We start from the raw sequence: 20,858 nt of genomic DNA, 5'->3' as shown, positions 1-20,858 counted from the left end.
ATGAAATTTTGGAGGGGGAAAATGCGCCAGAGTCGTGGAAGGAAGCTTACATCACACTTATACCGAAAACGGAGTCTGAGAAGACACAACTTAAGAACTACCGCCCCATATCCCTGCTTAATGTGGATTACAAATTTTTTGCTGATATTTTGGCTAATAGATTAAAAAAAGTATTAGTGGAAGAGATACATAAGGACCAAGCTGGCTTTCTTCCAGGTAGACACTTGTCTGACAATACGAGGAACATAATTAACATATTGGAGAAGTTGCAAATGAACATTAATACTAAAGCAGTTTTAATCTTTATAGATGCGGAGAAAGCCTTTGACAACATTTTTTGGAATTTCATGAAGAAAAATCTTCGGGGGATAGGGGTGGGTCAAGGGTTTGAAAATGGTATAAGTGCAATTTATTCAGAACAAAAGGCTAAGCTTATAGTTAATAATGTGATGACAGAGGAATTTAAGATAGAGAAAGGGACACGACAAGGCTGCCCAATTTCCCCATTGCTCTTTATTTCAGTCCTGGAGGTTCTGTTAAATATGATTAGAAGGGACCGTCTGATTCGGGGTATTCAGGTCGGAGCCAAACAATACAAATTGAAAGCTTTTGCAGATGACCTAGTTTTGACGTTACAGGAGCCAGAATCTAGTACGAAAAGAGTATTAGAACTGATTCAAGAATTTGGTCATGTGGCAGGATTTAAATTGAACAAGTCAAAAACTAAAGTACTTGAGAAAAATTTAACACCGATTGAGAAAGAGAGGTTTCAGAAGGAGACTGGTTTAACATTAGCTAAGAAAGTAAAATATTTGGGGGTTAATATGACTTCTAAGAACTTAAACTTATTTAAAGATAACTATGAGAAATGTTGGACAGAAGTGAAAAAAGACTTAGAAATATGGTCAAATTTGAAGCTTTCCTTGTTGGGTCGAATTGCAGCTATAAAGATGAATGTATTGCCAAAAATGTTATTTTTATTTCAATCATTGCAAATTTTGGACAGGATGGACTGTTTCAAGAAGTGGCAGAGAGATATTTCTAGATTTGTCTGGCAGGGCAAGAAGCCCAGAATAAAATTTAAAATACTAACTGATGCAAAGGAAAGAGGCGGATTTGCCCTGCCAGACCTTAAACTTTACTATGAATCAGCAGCATTCTGCTGGTTGAAAGACTGGCTGCTTCTTGAGAACATGGACATTTTGGACTTAGAAGGTTTTGACAACGTTTTTGGGTGGCATGCATATTTGTGGTACGACAAGGTTAAAGCACATAAAGCATTTAAAAACCATATTGTCAGGAAAGCATTGTTCAATGTCTGGATAAGATATAAAGACTTATTGGAAAATAAAACCCCAAGGTGGTTGTCACCAATGGAAGCGAAGGCTCAGAAAAAGCTCAATATGGAGGCCAAATGGCCGAAATATTGGTAAATTTTGGAACAAGGAGATAAACTGAAATTGCAGAGTTTTGAGAAATTAAAAGATAAAGTGCGAGACTGGCTTCATTATTATCAAATAAGAGAGGCCTATAATTTGGACAAAAAAATTGGCTTCCAGGTGGAAAAATCAAAACTGGAAACAGAATTGTTAGATCCCAAAACTAAGATACTTTCAAGAATGTATAACTTGCTGTTGAAATGGAATACTCAGGATGAAACGGTTAAATCTGCTATGATTAAATGGGCACAAGACGTTGGACATAACATTATGTTTGCTGACTGGGAACAGTTGTGGACAACAGGTATGAAATTTACGGCATGTAATGCCTTAAGAGAGAATATTATGAAAATGATATACAGGTGGTACATGACACCAGTCAAGCTTGCAAAAATCTATCATTTGCCCGATAATAAATGTTGGAAATGTAAAGAAAATGAAGGTACATTCTTTCACCTTTGGTGGACGTGCCCAAAGATTAAGGCTTTCTGGGAGATGATCTATAATGAAATGAAAAAGGTATTTAAATATACCTTCCTGAAGAAACCAGAGGCCTTTCTCCTCGGCATAGTCGGCCAATTGGTGCCAAAGAAGGATAGAAATTTCTTTATGTATGCAACAACAGCAGCAAGAATACTCATTGCAAAGTATTGGAAGACACAAGATTTACCCACCCTGGAAGAGTGGCAGATGAAGGTGATGGACTATACGGAATTAGCGGAAATGACTGGCAGAATCCGAGACCTGGGAGAAGAGTCGATGGAAGAAGACTGGAAGAAATTTAAAGACTATCTTCAGAAACACTGTAAAATTAATGAATGTTAAAAATGATGTTGGATTGAAAATAAGTGGCATTAGCAACAAAGTTATGAGAATATGCAAAAATGAATTGATAAAGGATGAAAATATAGAGGTACAATATGTTAAGATATAGAGTTAAGATAAACGAAAGAGGGTAAGGATTTGCTGACTTGATTACTTAAATGGGAATACAAAAAGGGGAGGTGTGAGGAGGTCAAGGAAACAAGCTAACGAATTTAAAGTTATAAAAAATGGATTTGTTTTTAATTCTTTTTTATCTATCTGGTGTGTTTTTTTGTATCTTGTATTTTTATTTTTATTTTTTATTTTTGATGAATTTTTGTATGTTTTTGTTTTATCTTTTTCTTTTGCTATGTTTTTCTTTGTATTTTCTAAACTTATGTTTTTGTAAAATCTCAATAAATATTTTTATTGGCCGAGGAAGCCGGCGTACAACTTCCGGGTCATGTGGCCAGCAAACCAGAGCAGCGCAGGGAAACGCCGTTTACCTTCCCACCGGAGCAGTACCTATTTATCTACTTGCACTCTGATGTGCTTTCGAACTGCTAGGTGGGCAGGAGCAGGGACCGAACAACGGGAGCTCACCCCATCGCGGGGATTCAAACTGCCGACCTTCTGATTGGCAAGTCCTAGGCTCTGTGTTTTAACCAACAGCGCCACCCGCGTCCCTGGAATGACAGGAGCAATGGGCATTTTGCTACTAGACCATATTTAGAGCTCTCTGTTGGCCAGACAAGATACACCTAGGAAGAAGATAGAAAAGGGATCGCATTGTTGGCATCGCATTTCAGAACCTCGGAGCAATCTCTGTAAAAGGGATTCGAGCACGGATGGGACCCACTCTGCTTTGTTCAACTACCACTTTGCTTGGTGGCCATGATCCAGAGAGCCTTGCATGCAGAGTAATCCCCTTGCCTGCTCTTCATCACAGAGGGAGGCAGGTGAGCTCAAGAGGATGCCAAGGTCGTTTTCTACCACTCTGTACCCTTTTAGAACACCCATGAATGCAAGCCGCCATAGGCCACTTTATTGCCACTGGTGTGCTCTGTGGAACTGAGGCGGCCAAAACAGCGGTGTTATCACTGCCCTTCATATGTGGGCCTTTTCCGTCGCGGTGGTGGGAGCAGCACACAAAACAAGCAAACAGACCTAAAAATGTACAAAGCTGCCCATTCGGCCATTACAGTGGTACCTTGGGTTAAGAACTTAATTCGCTCTGGAGGTCTGTTCTTAACCTGAAACTGTTCTTAACCTGAAGCACCACTTTAGCTAATGGGGCCTCCTGCTGCCGTCACGCTGCCGGAGGACAATTTCTGTTCTCATCCTGAAGCAAAGTTCTTAACCCGAGGTACTATTTCTGGGTTAGCGGAGTCTGTAACCTGAAGCGTCTGTAACCCGAGGTACCACTGTATAGGCCAATGAAAATTGCATTTAACGTTTCAGTTTTCACCAGGTGGAGGCAACGCAATAAGGAGGAGGGCAAGATTCGCTGCCAACTCCAAAGGTCTGCCCCCAGATATAGTCAAGATTAAACAACATTTTAAGAGGGCTTCTTGTCATTATTTTCTTTTTATGCTCCATGACAGAACAACATTATAAACAGTGTCAAACAGTCATTTTCTATTTCCCCTCTTTAAGCAAAGAGATTTGCTTGGCATGGTTTCTATTTTTTATCATTATATTCATTGCAAATATTTCTATACTGTTTAATGCCAAGACAGTATATAAGTGGTTTAATAAAACTAACAAACATGACAGAAAGATGGAGATAAAATATGATATGACATGATAATGTGAGATACATCTATACTGATATGCATCAATGAAACTGAAAAACTACAATACCAAATAAATCAATAGAAATCTCCCCAAAGCCAAAACAAGGCAATGCCAAGTGAACTAACTGAGGTTGACCTGTTTGCTGAATTTGCTATGGCATTTTCTTTCTTTCTTTTGAATAAATTGTATTAGATTTTATAAAGAGAGATACAAAGATTATCTTTTTTTATCCAAACCAAGATGTTTATCTAGGTAAAATAAAAATATAGATCCAGAGGAAAAGAGGGAGAAGAAAGAAAGAAAGAAAGAAAGAAAGAAAGAAAGAAAGAAAGAAAGAAAACTCATCCACTCCAATGTAACACCCAGCCCGACTGCTTTCAATATGTTTGCAACAGGAGCAGGAAACTTGATTTTAAGAAATTGTATTAAGTTAAAGTAACTTGGTTGGATTTGTAATAATTAGGAAAATTGGGAAAATTAATAAAAATAATAGAAAGAAAGAAAGAAAGAAAGAAAGAAAGAAAGAAAGAAAGAAAGAAAGAAAGAAAGAAAGAAAGAAAACTTCCAAGTCTTCGTCTGACAGCTATATAAACATCATTCAACTCACCCACTCCAATATAACACCCAACATGACTACTTTCAATAAACCAACAATATCTTCAGGAGTTATGGCATTTTCAAGTGGCTTCACTTACTTTCTGATAAGAACATAAGATGGTCAGTGATGGGTCGGGTCAGTGGCCCGTCTGCCCCAGTGTCCTGTTCTCACTGTGGTCAACCAGATGGTCATAGGAAGTGCTCAAGCAAGACCAGAGGAAACAGCACTTGCGTTTCCCAGCAACTGGAGTTTGGAGGTTGATTGCCTCCAATAGTGGAAGCCGTTCTATGTACAGCCAAAGAACTTACAAAGGGGTCTTCACACATCTCTCGTGGCAAAGAAAATGACCTCGTGGTTTCTCTGCAGCACACTAAAGGTAAAAGGTCAAGAACCCCTGGACAGTTCAGTCCAGTCAAAGGCAACTATGGAGTTGCAGCGCTCATCTTGCTTTCAGGCCGAGGGAGCCAGAGTTTGTCCACAGACAGCTTTCAGGGTCATGTGACCAACATGACTAAACCGCTTCTGGTGCAATGGGACACACTGACGGAAACCAGAGCTCACGGAAACACCGTTTACATTTCTGCCACAGCAGTACCTATTTATCTACTTGCACTGGCATGCTTTCAAACTGCTAGGTTGGCAGGAGCTGGGACAGAGTGTCAGGTGTGTGTGCAGGAGCCAGGCCCTGTGACCAGTAGGACTTTGCAGGACTGGGGCCTTCCTAAGTTTGTTCTGAAGAGGCAAGGCGCGGTGAGTGAGGCCTCACCGCACAGGTGAGGTCAATTGGTAACTCACAGCACCTGGTGGCAGGAGCAGGGAAGGGATATGAGGTCAGCATTTCCCTTCGGCTCTTTGCCACAGCAACACGTTTCCTGCCTTGCTGCGTTTGGCTTCTTGCTTCCTGATCCTAGAACCTTGGCTTCTTGACTCACTGCTTCTTGATCCTCAGACCCTTGACTCCTTGCTTCTTGATCCTCAGACCCCTGACTTCGTGACTCCTTGCTTCCTGACCCTTGGACTCTTGGCTTCCTGACTCCTGGCTTCTGGACCCCCGTTCCTGCTCCCACCCTGCCATCTGGCCCCCGGTCTTGATGTCCCCTGCCGGGACTTCGATCGCCCGTGAACCGGACCAAGACACAGAGCAATGGGAACTCACCCTGTCACGGGGATTTGAACTGCCGACCTTCTGATCGGCAAGCCCAAGAGGCTCAGTGGTTTAGACCACAGTGTACATTGGCTTAAGAAAGATGCACAAGGACTTCTGACAATTGTAAGATACCACACCAAGGCTCTTCATAATCTGGGATAGTAGACAGTTCGCAATGGTCTGAGACATGTTGCTACCCAAAGCTGCCTCGTTCCCTCCTACATAGGACCAATACTTTGAAAAGTCTTGCTGCCCCATTTAGACATCGATTCATGCTTTTATCTATGGCCTCATCCCTACTTTATGGTGCCCTCTGAAGCAGCTTCCTTCACTTTGTCTCCTGGTGGGGAGAGCTGGTTCCAAGTGGAGACTCCTCTGGGGTCCTCTCTTTCAGACTAACTCACCTCCCATGGTTGCAAGGTGGTTGCAAGGATAAAACGGGCTTTGCCCACATGTTCTGGCCTGAGCTTATTGGCGGATGTGTTGCATCCCACAGGAGATCTCAACACCCCCACCAGAAAGCAGCGCTTGCTGTCCTCCTGAGCCCCTGAGATCAGGTTCCTCGGTCCTTTTCCTTGATCTCGGTGCCAAAATGCAGATGAAGCAACTCTCCACCGAAACCAGAAAAGAGGAACTGCCCTTCCTGTTCAAGGCGAGCTTATTGGAATGAAAGCCTCTGTCCGGTACATTGGGCAGCCTCTGCCTTCCCCACGGCAGCAAGAGGACACTGAGGAGATTCCTGCCTAGACCACAGCTGGCTCCCAGCATGTCATTGCTTCTACCATCCTGGCCTTACCTTGGTTCAGTTGCCCCTGCTCCAGCTGCTCAAGTGAGCTGAGATCTTCTGAGCTGTGTGTGTTCCTCTTCCTCACAGCTGCAACAGCTGGGCTGAGCCCAGAGAGGTCCCCCCTCCTCTTTGCCTTCCCTCCTTCACCACGTCAGGCCAGCATTGCAACACACACACACACACACAGAACGATACTTTCTGAAACAGCAGCCAAGTTCAGCAGAGAAAAAGGTTTGTCCTGTTCCAAAAGGCGCTTTCCAGAGTTGCCAGGAAGTTGCTGATAATGATGAAATTCAAGAGTCCTTCGTGGAAATACGTCCCTGGAATTGTGAAAATCTGCCCAACAGATAGGCTGCTTAGAAGTCAGGGCTGATCTTTGGCATTCCCTTTCCATTCTGCTCACCTTTTAAATACTTTAGGGTTTTTGTTTCGTTTTAAACTGCGCTTGGAGCCCAGTTCACAATTTGCATATGTGACGTCCCTGTCGTTTAAGCTATTTCAAATTTTAAAAATAACGTGCATGCCTCAGACACACACATATCATGCCCTCCCACATTTCTCCGATGAAAATAGGGAGTCCTATTTAATAATAATAATAATAATAATAATAATAATAATAATAATAATAATTTTAACCCACCCATCTGACTGGGTTGCCCCAGCCACCCTAGGCAGCTTCCAACGTATATACAAACATAATTAAACATTTAAAAAACTTCCCTATACAGGGCTGCATTCAGATATCTTCTAAAGGTTGTGTAGTTACTTATCTCCTTGGCTCGGGGCGGGGGTCACATAACTCCATACCCTCCAACATTTCTCTGATTAAAACAGGGATATCCTGTTCCGGGATCAAATCAGAAACCAGGATGGCGTCTGTAAATCCGGGACTGCCCCTGGAAAATAGGGACTCTTGAAGGGTCTGACATATATTAATGCAGCATCAGAGTACAGGCTCATGTCATCCGTTTTACAAGTGAAAATGAACTCCTTGTACTATTTGTCTCAGCTGTTGTATGGCTGCTCCTTGGGAGGACTTTGGTGTAGCCCTCCAAGACTATTACCCCATGTGATCCCCTCAAATGCCTGCCCCAAACCCAGACCGAAAAGGCAGCAAATGGTTAATATTCTTGTATTTTTACTACTATGATGAGACAGCGAAGCAGTCGTGAGTTGTTGCTGTCATTATTATTATTGCTTTTTTGCAGCTGGGATTCACCTGAACTCAGTTCTGGCACATCTCAGGTGGGTGCCATCGCCATTTTAAGAACACAAGGGAGGAATCCATTGTGAGTTCCAGCACCTCTTATTGAGGAACAATAGCACTCCTCCTTCTCCTCCTCCTCCTCCTCCTCCTTCTCCTTCTCCTTCTTTATTAGATTTATATATTGCCCTTCATCATAAGACCTCAGGATAAAAATAAGTAAATACTGTAGTCTTATCCTATTTTTAGCTTTTTATTGTATCCCTTGTAAACTGCTTAGAGACCGTTGTAATTAAGCAATTGTTTAAATAAATAATTTGATTTCTATGTGCCAGTTGAGCTCATTTCCACCAGCAAGCATACCGCTGTCCTGTGTCGGCTATTGGCGAGGACAGTAAATAGCTATTGTGTCCACTTGACGATTGCTTGGACTGGAGAATTGAGAAGATGTGCTCTCTTTTTGTGTGTGTGCAATTGGAAGAACGTTGCGAGCGCTTAGGTTCCATTCAACTCAACAGCTGGATTCCCACTAGTGTCTCCAGGTCTCCTATCTTCAAGAAGGAACTCTCTTGGTGAGTGCCAACAGGTTGTTGTTGTTTAGTTGTTTAGTCATGTCCGACTCTTCGTGACCCCATGAACCAGAGCACGCCAGGCACTCCTGTCTTCCACTGCCTCCCACAGTTTGGTCAAACTCATGCTGGTAGCTTCGAGAACACTATCCAACCATCTCGTCCTCTGTCGTCCCCTTCTCCTTGTGCCCTCCATCTTTCCCAACATCAGGGTCTTTTCCAGGGAGCCTTCTCTTCTCATGAGGTGGCCAAAGTATTGGAGCTCAGCTTCAGGATCTGTCCTTCCAGTGAGCACTCAGGGCTGATTTCCTTCAGAATGGATAGGTTTGATCTTCTTGCAGTCCATGGGACTCTCAAGAGTCTCCTCCAGCACCATAATTCAAAAGCATCAATTCTTTGGCGAACAGCCTTCTGAGTGCCAACAGGACTGTAGCCCAAACAGGGCCACTGAAAAACAAGAAATGCAAGGAGAGTTTTTTGGGGGGATCCCTCAGAGGGCATTTCCCCTCCAGTGCTGCAAAGCACACCAGGGGATTCTGGACAGGCTCAGTGACCGCAGAAGGTGGCGTGTCTGTCTGGGGTGGGGAAAAGAGACTAGAAAATTGGTAATGGGCAATAGAATGGAATAGCCTGGCACAGACCATGGCTAGCTGGCTTGAACCCTGAACAGCAGCATCCCACACAACCACATTCTGTTACAGGTCCCACTTGTCCTTTCAAATTTGTTCATGACAGGATACAAATTTTCAGCAAGAGCAGCTGTAGTCTCATGTTGCCCTCTAGCGTCCTGTATAGGAACACAGTGGAATATTGTAGAAAATTGCAAGCAAGATCTGCAACCCATTGGGAAAGGACTTCTTTAGCACCGAAAATAACTTTCCTAAAAGTGAAGCAATAAAAAAAACAAAAACATCAAAGAAACCCTACCATTTGACTAACAATAACTGTTTTAATTGACTGCATGTTCTAGCGATAGAGCATGAAGACTGTTTCACTCTCGTTTTCGGAGATTGCATCTCCTACTGTAGACTTGTAACAACACTGGATCAGTGTCGCCTTCCTTCCATAAACGCAGGAGCAAAGCTTCAAGGTTTTGCCCATCCCCAAGTGCGGCCTTGGCAGCAAATGCTGATCCTAGTAAGCTAGTTCATTTCTGCTCATTTGGGGACATTGGTATATCTCCCAATTGAAGTAAGAAGCTTTGGTGGTCTACACCAGGAGTGGGGAACCTCCAGATTCTGCTGAAGCCCATCTCCCATCATCCTGACCATTGGTTAAACTGGCCATTGGAGTCCAACAGGATAGGGAGGGCCAGAAGTTCCCCACCTTTGAGCTTGTTGCTGTTGTTTAGTCGTTTAGTCGTGTCCGACTCTTCGTGACCCCATGGACCAGAGCATGCCAGGCACTCCTGTCTTCCACTGCCTCCCGCAGTTTGGTCAAACTCATGTTAGTAGCTTCGAGAACACTATCCAACCATCTCGTCCTCTGTCGTCCCCTTCTCCTTGTGTCCTCCATCTTTCCCAACATCAGGGTCTTTTCCAGGGAGTCTTCTCTTCTCATGAGGTGGCCAAAGTATTGGAGCCTCAGCTTCAGGATCTGTCCTTCCAGTGAGCACTCAGGGCTGATTTCCTTAAGAATGGAGAGGTTGGATCTTCTTGCAGTCCATGGGACTCTCAAGAGTCTCCTCCAGCACCATAATTCAAAAGCATCAATTCTTCTTTATGGTCCAGCTTTCACTTCCACCTTTGAGCTACACAGTCTATATTAGTCCGTAGAGGTCTGATCCACACATGATTGCTTGCATCTATCAAGGGTCCTTTATGGATAACATCTGAATAGCCTCTGCCCATAGAAGCTGATTCCTAGGGCCTGAAGGGACTAAATATATTAGGGTGCCACCTCCTCCCAAGTTAATGGGCATTGCCATTCAAATGGTGTTTGTGTGATCAATTATGTGGGGCAAGGCTTACCTGGGGGCCTCCCCAGTATTTTATTCAAGTTGTCATATCTGCTTCTGTTGTTTCAACTGCATACATTCATGACAGTGGGATGTGGAAGATGAAGAGACCCTCCAAGTGTTCCTATTTTCCAGGGACAGTCCCAGATTTACAGAAGCAGTTCTGGTTTCTGATTTGATCTCGGAATGTCCTGGTTTTTCATAGGATGTCCCTATTTTCATCGGAGAAATCTTGGACAGTATGGAGTTATGCGAGCCAAGGAGATAAGTAACTAGACAAGCTTTAGAAGACATCTGAAGGCAGCCCTGGATAGGGAAGTAGTTTAGTCACTCTGGGTGACTGGGGCAACCCAGTCAGATGGATGGGGTATTATTATTACTATTACTATTACTATTACTATTATTATTATTATTATTATTATTATTATTAAAATATCCCTATTTTCATTGAGAAAAGTTGGAGGGAATGGGATATGGGACACATGGAAGGAAGGAAGGAAGGAAGGAAGGAAGGAAGGAAGGAAGGAAGGTGTAGCTTGCTTGTCAATAAAATATTTCTGAGACTGGGAAGAGTATTACCAATAAAATAATAATAAGGCAACAAAACTAAAAATAAGGATTAGGTGAACTATCAAAGAACAATTTCCAATGAGAGAAAAGCATCAATTGCAGCTCTCTCTAGAGCACCCAGAAGCTACAAAATTCAACCAGGGGGAAATTGGGATTCCATTTCATAGGAAAACATTTATTGCACACAAACATATAGAAAAATAAAGGCATTTGAGGAGTTAAAGCTATAACATCCATATAAATAATACCTGAATATTAAATGCCTGTTTAATAAATACATTTTAACCAAAATATAATTTAAACAAATAAATAGGGGCGGTGACAAATATTTTTTAAAAAAATATATAGCAAGTCAGGTAACAGTTAAATATGAAGTAGCATTTTTCTCAAAGGTAACTTGAATTTTGTACTAGGCTGGCTTGCACCCCAATGGATCCTTAGAGCCAGAAATGGTGGCTGTGTCTGCTTGTATTGAATTGAACAGGAGGCTGAAATGGACTGTGAAGACATCTCTTCTAGAGTGCTCTCTTCAGACAGAGTCTATTGTATGGCAGCCTCAAAGTTGTCTGGTGGGCTTCAAAATTTTCCATCTGGGAAAGGTCCCCCCCCCATCATGCTAGGCAAATCATTCCCCCAGGTCCAAGTCCACCTTGGACATAAAGGTGATTCATATCGATGGAACTTGTGTGAGAGATCGTCTTTCCAGTCAGAAGCATTTGAGATTTGACATCTGGCAGGTGATGGAGTTGCTCTTCTATGAAAAAGGTGGGTTTTCCAGTGGCCTTCCATGCTGCTCTTTTCTGTGACTTGATGAGACTTGATGAGATTCAGTCAGTTCCAGAATCTCCATTTGGACCTTCCGGTTTCTGAATTTGTGAAAGCAATTGTAGAATGTGTGTAGATAACAGGAATGTTTCCAATGAGATAAATAGTGCAAATTTCAAGTTCAAGTTTTTCCTCCTTATCCATTTCTTTATTTTGCTAGAATAAGCAGGGGGTGAGATGAATACTTTCCATAGACGAAACAGTGCATTTTGAGCAGCTCAAAGACCTCTTTGAACCACTGCCTGCAATACAAAAGAAAATGGGACATTTTATCATGCTTGATGGACATGTAAAAAAGCATTGATTGATTGATTGGATACAAATACATCCACTAATAGAAAGAATTTTAAGATTACCTTTCAACTGAAACCAGAATGGATATGCAATTAGAAAATGACTACGGAACTTGGTTTCAATATACGATTACGGCAGCGAGACAATTATATGCACAAAAATGGAAAGATTCATCGTTACCAACAATGGAAGAATGGTTGTTAAAATTAACAGACTTATCTGGGATTGCCAAATTGACATGTTTTGTCCTTGTCAACATTGATTAAAGATAGGAAAACTCTCAGACTTTTTGCATGAAAAAGAAAAAGAAATAAAGACACTTGGATTTGGGGGTTGAAGGTAATGTTTGTTTATAGAAAATGGTTTTGTTAGGTGTTATATTGGAGTGAATGAAGTGAATATTGTTTTTTATATAATGAACAGATGAAGAACCAGAAGTTCTTTAGTTTCTGAACTTTATATTTTCTATGTTCCCTTTTAAACCTTTTCTATCTCTTTCTTCTTATATCTCTCTTCCCTTTTCCTTTTTTGCTGTTTCCCTTTTAAGCTTTTTCTATCTCTTTCTTCGTATCTCTCTTTCCTTTTCCCTTTTCGCTGTTTTTATCTTATTTAGACTAATGTTGCATAAAACAGATATTTGATAATAAGTTTTTATTTTTATCTATATACTCATAACAAAAATTATTTAAAAAGAAAATGAAACTTTGAAGACCATTGTCCATAGAGTAATGATTTTCTTCCCTGAGGTGAGGACACATTGTACAGCTCTGAGCTCTTTTACCGATCATATTTCAAAAGTTACAAGACAACTCTGAATGCACAGGTCAAGGAAGCAATAACCTGTTGTCTATGGAATGGTCTACCTGGAGAGATGATGGGCTCTGCATCACTGAAGGTATTTAAGCAGAGGCTTTAAGGCCATCTGTCAAGGATGCTGAAATTGCAAGATTCCCAGAGTTAGTGGGGTTTGGACCAGATGACCTCCAACCCCAACCATACAATTCTATTATTTAGGAGGTACTGGGAGCAAAGAACAGGAAGCTATCTCCATCAGAGCCTGCCCACCCATGATGTAGATTGAAGCTCCTGCCTCAGGCAACAGAAATGCAGGAGACGGCACTCTACCCAACTACCCCACCACACACAGCTGTCAACTTACAGATTTGAAAATAAGGGACCAGCAGCCTCGAAAATAAGGGATCAGCAGCCAAAATAAGGGATTTTCCAAGCACAGGTATGTTCAACTTCTGAGCCCCTCCGAGCCAAAGGCAGAAAGCCCAGCCAGCAGCCAAACAAAGCCTCAAGCGGTGGTTCCCACAGCGCAGCAACCCCGCAAAGGGGATGCAGCAAGGAAAACCACCATCACCTCTCCGCTGGGAAGCACTGAGCAAAAGCGAGGCAACGTGGCCGATTTGATCAGCACAAGGCATGCAAGCTCCACCCCCCAGTCGTTCTTAGACTCCTTATTGGGTGAGCAATGCAGCCAAGCAACACAGTTGGAGCCTCCCTCCTCCCTGGCCGGCAGGGAGGGAGGGAGAGGTGCTGCTTCCTTTGAAACCCAGGAAATTTAAGGGACATCATCAGTAAGGGACAGCAGCGGGACACGGCGCTGGGATAAGGGATTTTCCTGCCAAATAAGGGACGGTTGACAGCTATGCCACCACATATGCCACTGAGCAGCGGTGCAAGCTTTGCTCCCACTGAGTTTAGTGGTGGCAGTGGGGCATGGAGGCATCAATTCCTGTTGCAGCAACGGGGTGTGTGTGTGGAGGCTGGGCACCCACAGAAAAAAAAATGTGGGTCCCTGGGCCCCCAGTGCCCCTTACAGTTGGTGCCCCTGTGCAAAGCTAACAGGATTTAAACCCCATCTGAAAATAGTGAGAGAGATGTTTCCAACTGGGGCATTAATAAATGCCTTGCATCAGGCAATGAATTTAAGACAACTTGCAAAGAAATGTTTTGCCTGTGTTGTACAGTCCATGATAGTTGCCTTCATTTTAAAGAGGAACGAGGCTTCAGATATTGTTAGTCAAAAACATGCTTTGCCTACCTGGTGCCTTCTGGCTGCTTCAGACGACAACTTCCACGAGCCCTAGTCATGGTGACTGAGGCTGATGGGAGTTGGAGTCCAAAAAGATTTAGAGGATAATTATGTTGAATTGATGCTGTTGAATTCTGGTGCTGGAGGAGACGCTTGAGAGTCCCATGGACTGCAAGAAGATCAAACCTATCCATTCTGAAGGAAATCAGCCCTGAGGGCTCACTGGAAGGACAGATCCTGAAGCTGAGCTCCAATACTTTGGCCACCTCATGAGAAGAGAAGACTCCCTGGAAAAGACCCTGATGTTGGGAAAGATGGAGGGCACAAGGAGAAGGGGACGACAGAGGACGAGATGGTTGGATAGTGTTCTCAAAACTACTAACATAAGTCTGACCAAACTGCGGGAGGCAGTGGAAGACAGGAGTGCCTGGCGTGCTCTGGTCCATGGGGTCACGAAGAGTCGGACACGACTAAACAACAAACAACCATCATTGAAAAGACTAGATGGTTAAATGACCCAAAATACAGGCTAATCTAAATGAATTACATGCACCTGTGGCATTACTTTTTCCACGAAATGTATCCTTTTTGTATATAAAGTGCCTAACTTACCTTAGTCAGAGAGAGATTTCAGCAGTTGATCAAGAAGAATCAAGTTGTTCACCGAAATAGTCTTTCGCACAGCCTCCCATGCACAAAGGCTGTATTGTTTGTCTCTCAGGAACGTTTGGAGTTTCCTGAAGTATATCATCAGGTTTAGTTTTACACGAGGATTTTTCAGTCTTGCCTCTCTCCCAGTGTGTGCAACAGAACACCTCTCCCACCATTGACTTTGTTGGTGGAGCTCCATTTGGAAAAGTTCTGTGACCGTTGTGTTCCAGTTGGCTTGGGTGAAATTCAGCTGAAAAACACGGAGGGTCTCCTTGAAGATCAGCCCTATCGCCATCCTTGCATCCTCTTTGCTGGGTCTCGAGGTGCTTCTTATGGGGGAGCCAAAGTCTGGCATACCTGTAATTGGGCACTCTGGGGGAGATGCTGGTCCTCCACTCATTGCTTCCAGAAGCTCTTTGGTCTTCCTTAGCTCACCTTTTTGATGTTGCACAATTTCATCACAGTTCAGAGTTACAACTCCAGAGGCAAGCAGAATCAAGAGGCCAACTTGTTGCAGACCCATGGTGGCCATTGGTGGGCTGTATGGAGAGGCTGGAGGGCTAGAGCTTCTTCAAGACCTTCTTGAGATCATTGTGCTGTAGAGCCATGCCTGTGAATTTATGTATTGGGCTGCAGGACAGTTTCTCTACCTCATTTCCTGAAACTTTCATTTTCATTTTGTATTGAAAAAGTATCTGGTACTTTTGGGCACTCTGGGGCACCATTACATACATAGATACATACAGTGGTTTTTTCCCCCTTTCTTAAAAATGTTTAGGGGTACTACTCATATTGAAATACTGCCCCTCGATGAGGCCAATCTTAGATTCAGAAAAAGTTTAGGGGTATGTGTCGCCCCAGAAAAAAACCACTGGATACATACATAATTTTATTTGCATGCTTCCTTTCCACACGTCAAACCATGCTCGAGGTGGCTTACAGCATGAAAAAATATATAACTGCAACTTAACAAAAGTATTCATAAACAATAAATAAAGAATATACAGTGGTACCTCGGGTTAAGTACTCAATTCGTTCCGGAGGTCCGTACTTAACCTGAAACTGTTCTTAACCTGAAGCACTACTTTAGCTAATGGGACCTCCTCCTGCTGCTGCGCCGCCGGAGCACGATTTCTGTTCTCATCCTGAAGCAAAGTTCTTAACCTGAAGCACTATTTCTGGGTTAGTGGAGTCTGTAACCTGAAGTGTATGTAACCCGTGGTACCACTTTGCATCCAAACTGAACAATTTCTACATAAATCACAAGATCTAAACTAAAGACAAAAAACCAACAGCAACAGCCCCCTTTCAAAAAACTGGGCATCAGTGTGCTTAAAAATTGTTTAATTGGGCAGGGGTGTGTGTGTACATCATCAGTGCTATTTTTCTAGGAAAAAAAGAGGTGCTGGAACTCGCCATGAACGCGCCTCCCTTGTTCTCTTACAAACTAATCCAACTAGTTTAACATGCTCTGCATGCTGTAGTTAGTTTAGCTTTCCTTTTATAATCCTGCAACAAGGCTTTGCAGGGTGGTCTGCATCACTTTAAAAAATGTATTTGTGTAACATTTGAAAACCAGGAACGTTTAACTGTAACGGAGCCAGGAAAATCAGAAGAGTAGAAGAAAAGCATTTTCTCTTTCAATTAGGAATGGTAAATTCCCACTATGCTCAACAGAATAAATTGGGATTTGGCAATGGCAAATTAAAATACAACACACCGCAGAGAAAATCCAATAAACAGGGTGTGCATATACTGTGGCTTAGAAAAAAATAATGAAAATGTTTTGCGGTGCTTTATCAATGCTAGATATTTATTAGTTTTTCTGTCTGCACCACCTCGGCAAAATTATTAGACAATCCATCCAGGGAGTCATGTGCCCACATGTGTGTGGTTGGGAGCTGTGGCTTAAAGAGTTTCTTCCGCACATGTTTAAGATGATGACTCATGGAATGTGTTTTCAGAATAAAAGCATTTGTAATCTGGTGGAGTGAGATGTCATCATTTCTGTTTTCTGCTTGCCAGTTTTGGTTTTTCTCACTGTTTCCATCCATATACTTGTTGACTGTGCTTAATTTCTCTCTGGTCAAATTTCACTTTTAGTTTGTCAGATGCTGAGTTTGGGGAGGCCTTGTGGAATTTCCACAGCTTGAGAGAATTGATCTGCCTCAAGCAGCAAAATGTCTTTGGTCAATAAAATAATAAAGAAAAACCCTACTATCGCTGATGGTAGAGGAAAGCTAAAGCAAAGAATGAAATGGGAAGTGCACCAGTTCAGAAGATGTTGCTTACCCCAACTGAGCATGGGAAAGTGTACCTCCTCAGCTGTAGCTTGCTTTTATTTTCAGAAAGGTAACCAATTTATAACAGCTGCCGTTCAGATTTTTCAAGCTAAAGTGTTGTCTTTTGGGGATCCCAATATGGATACATGCATATAATAGTGATTTGGATAAGATACATTCAAGTTTCTTGAGACATATCCTTGGGCTCCCAAATTCAATCAAGTATGAGACAATGTGTGCAGAATTCGGTATACACATGATGGTATATTGGGCATGGACTAGCACTATAAAATACAGGCTGCGTTGTTGTTTTCGTTCCCACGCTTCAAGTCTGCTTTCCAATTTACTTAAGGACTCCTATAAATCCAGACAGCTCCAGCTCATAAACAGAAAAAAATGGATCTATTGGTATTGTCTTGGAATTATTGTATAATTCTAGTGAGCAATATATTTATTGCAATATCCAAATTAGATTAAGGGATATTGAAAAACAAAACATTGAGTCAGCTGTAAATAAAATCTGCTCCCCCAAGTTCTATGGTTTTCATACAACCGATAACAGGATCACTTATATCTCAAAGTTAAAAATTCCAGCCCAACACAGGACATTTATGTTAGCCAGACTGAATGTTTTTCCCTCAGCTTTTGTTAAGGGCAGATATTTAAACATCCCTAGAAATGATAGGACAGTGTTCTCGAGGCTACCAGCATGAGTTTGACCAAACTGCGAGAGGCAGTGGAAGACAGAAGTGCCTGGCGTGCTCTGGTCCATGGGGTCACAAAGAGTGGGACACGACTAAACGACTAAACAACAACAAGAAATGATAGACATTGCAGATGTTATTTGAATGTGCTGGACATGGTGGAACATATTCTTTTCTACTGTCCACTCTACAACCAGCTACGTAAATGTGTGTTATCCTCCTTTTGGGGTAGTTTAACATCATGGCACTAATAAAGGTTTAAAGAAAGAAAGGGAAAAGGAAAGGAAAGGGGGAAGGGGGGAAGGGGGAAAGGGGAAGGAAAGGAAGGGAAAGGGAAAAGGGGGAAAGGGGAAAGGGGAAGGAAAGGAAGGGGAAGGGGGGAAAGGGGAAAGGGGAAGGAAAGGAAAGGAAAGGAAAGGAAAGGAAAGGGGGAAAGGGGAAAGGGGAAAGGGGAAAGGGGAAGGAAAGGAAAGGGGAAAGGGGAAAGGGGAATGAAAGGAAAGGGGAAAGGGGAAAGGGGAAAGGAAAGGAAAGGGGAAAGGGGAAAGGGGAAAGGAAAGGAAAGGAAAGGAAAGGGGAAAGGGGAAAGGGGGAAAGGGAAGGAGAAAGGAAAGGAAAGGAGGAAAGGGAAAGGAAAAAAGGGAAAGGGGGAAAGAAAAGGGAAAGGGGGGAAGGAAGAAAGGAAAAAGAAAAGGAAGGGGGAAAGGAAGAGAAAAGAGAAGGAAAAAGGAAAGGGAAAGGGGGAAAGGAAAGAGAAAAGGAAAGGAAAAAGGAAATGAAAAAAGGGAAAGGTAAGGAAAAAGGAAAGGAAAAAGAAGAAAGGAAAGGGAAAGGGAAAGGGAAAGGGAAAGGGAAAGGGAAAGGGAAAGGGAAAGGGAAAGGGAAAGGGAAAGGGAAAAGGAAGGAAGGAAGGAAGGAAGGAAGGAAGGAAGGAAGGTTGTTTCAAGAAGCATGAAATGAAAAAACCAGGGGTGGGAGCAGAGGCTGCTGAGAGCTTGCTAAGGCAACTTGAGCTCAGGGCTCATGTTAACTCTTTCATGCACACAAGTGTGGGTCAATAACTGTATAGTACAACAGACTGGCCCATCAGCAGCCATCAAGTGGGAGCCAGGAACCAAAAATCAGACTTGGGATGGGTGGACTTGAGTCAAGAAACTATCCAGGGGTCAGAATTTGCCAGTGGCAAAAGGAAGTGCTATTGCCGTGGCCAAGAACTCCAGACTGTTATAAACCTTCCTGTTGGGTCAAGCCAACAGTGAGCCTGGGCAAGTATCTGGTAAGAGGAAAAGAGACTCTTCTACCCAGGTTTGCATTTAGACCAGAGTCTTCTGCAGGCATTCAAAGTAAAGGCAGGAAGAGGGCAGTGGGGTCATGTGCACAAACACCACCCTCAACCTCCCTGTTTCCACACTGATTGCAAAGATTGGAAGCGGACGGTTCCTAACTCACACTTGTGCTCTTTTGAGCACTGTGCTCTGTTTGTAACATGGCAAGCTTTCCTTCCAGTCTAAACAGCAGGTTTGGGTAGGTGATCTAGATGCAATTAACTATTCAAACTCAAAAGCAATTCATACAAGGGTTAGTTGCATGAATGGTGGCATGTTTAGTTGGGCCCCCAAATGCTTGAGGTATGTAATTTTGGCAGGAGAGGCAACCTCTCTTGGCCATCTGGTGACAATACCATGAAGAATAGTTAAGAGCTGCATTTTGCAACATTCCATAGGCTGTTCTTGTTAGTTTTCAGGTGCTAGGGGTGTGGTAAGCTAGTTCAGAGATTGTTGCATTAGTTGGAAAAGTTAATAGCTCAGAAGAGAGCAGACCTGTGCTCAGAGCAGAACTACTGAAATTAATGGGCACAACTAACTTAATGTTAGTGTGTTTGCTGAAAGTTTTAAGCAGCTGGAAACAACTGATTATATGTGATGTAAGTGAAAATTGATGGGTCTGTTGGGAATGATTGTTGTTTTTAGCTCTTTGCAAGTATATATTATTTTGCTCCTTTATCTTTTAAGTAAGCCTTTATTGTCACATTGCATCTTGTTATTTTTAACTTTCTGGGACAATTCAGAAACAAATGAAGAAGAATAGGAAACAGCAGCTGTTTCACTTTCTGGAGAAGGTCCTACAGATTCATTCAGCTGCTTTCATTGCATCACTGATTGCAAGTTGAGCTGAAGGAAAAGAAATAATTAACATTCAATATTTATTTTGAAATATTTATCTTTTGAAATCACTCCAATATGTGGTTTGTTGTTTTGCTTTTTTTAAAAAACAGAGCGCCCAAGCTAACAGGACCAGTGGTCAGGGATGCTGGGAACTGTATTCTCAAAACGTCTGGAGGGCCGAGTTTGCCTGTGCCTAAGACTTTTGATACAGACACCACAGAAAATTGAAGCCTATTTTTCTACACAGCTTTCTGGTGATTTGATTAGAATAACTGACTTTGTTTAGGGGTTGCAATGAGAATTATCAACATGTTGCATTTGCTGAACTATGTATCTGGTTCAATAGTGTTGCATTGAATTGTGTCCAAACAACAACAACATCATAATATATAAATATAATAATTTATTAAATAAAGGCAATAAATAAATGCATATATCAAAGTTGACCAGCAACATGAATACAATATCAAAAATGGGCAATCAAAAATGGACAGTGGGGGGAAGAAGCTTACTGGGCTTTGGGAAGAAGGTGCCAGGCCTCTGACAGGACTTTGGAGCCCAGCTCCTACCTTCCCAAAGCAGGGCAGACTTTGGGAAGGTGAAGGGCCCTGTTGGAGCATGCTCTCAATGCAGCATGAGAGCAGTGAGAGATACTGAGGAAAGTGGTTCAGAGAAACTTCAGGCGTGACAATTTCTTCCCTATTTCTCCAATTCCATTCTTCTCATTCTATGTTAGGCTTCAATGTGGGGCTGAATATTTCAAAATTCCATCTCATCGTTTTCTGCTAGTTTCAGGGATACAGTTAGTAACAGATGACATAGAGCAGGAAACAGCAGCTGTTGGGCTTTCTAGCAATGTTTCGCTGTGGCAATGGAGGGAAAGTGGAATCTTCTGGTCACGCTCTTCAGCTTGCAGTTTCCTTCTGCTATTTTTGTTGCCTCACCAATGGCAGGTTAAGCTGAAAGGAAGAAGGGAAGACATTAACATTCCTCACGCGTCTGAAACGTTTCTGTACTCAGCTGA

General features: G+C 42.5%; 2 protein-coding genes across 2 annotated transcripts in view; both read right to left on the bottom strand.

Annotated features, from left to right (window-relative positions):
• HACD4 (3-hydroxyacyl-CoA dehydratase 4) overlaps positions 1–6,973 on the bottom strand; it is a 32,803-nt gene extending 25,830 nt beyond the window's left edge. The window contains exon 1 of the mRNA XM_083594101.1: positions 6,582–6,973. The gene's annotated coding sequence lies outside the window, so the exon portion shown is untranslated. The remainder of the gene's footprint in view (positions 1–6,581) is intronic.
• Positions 6,974–14,645: 7,672 nt separating this feature from the next.
• LOC310752357 (interferon beta-like) lies at positions 14,646–15,206 on the bottom strand (the record flags this gene model as incomplete). The annotated part of the gene is made up of 1 exon (XM_083592466.1): positions 14,646–15,206. One exon carries the CDS (start codon positions 15,204–15,206, stop codon positions 14,646–14,648), a length of 561 nt encoding a protein of 186 aa, XP_083448592.1.
• Positions 15,207–20,858: the final 5,652 nt, after the last annotated feature.

The sequence above is a fragment of the Podarcis filfolensis genome (assembly GCF_964270895.1).
Source record: "Podarcis filfolensis genome assembly, chromosome: 17".
NCBI lineage: Eukaryota > Metazoa > Chordata > Lepidosauria > Squamata > Lacertidae > Podarcis > Podarcis filfolensis.
This window is presented reverse-complemented; position numbering and strand designations above follow the sequence as displayed.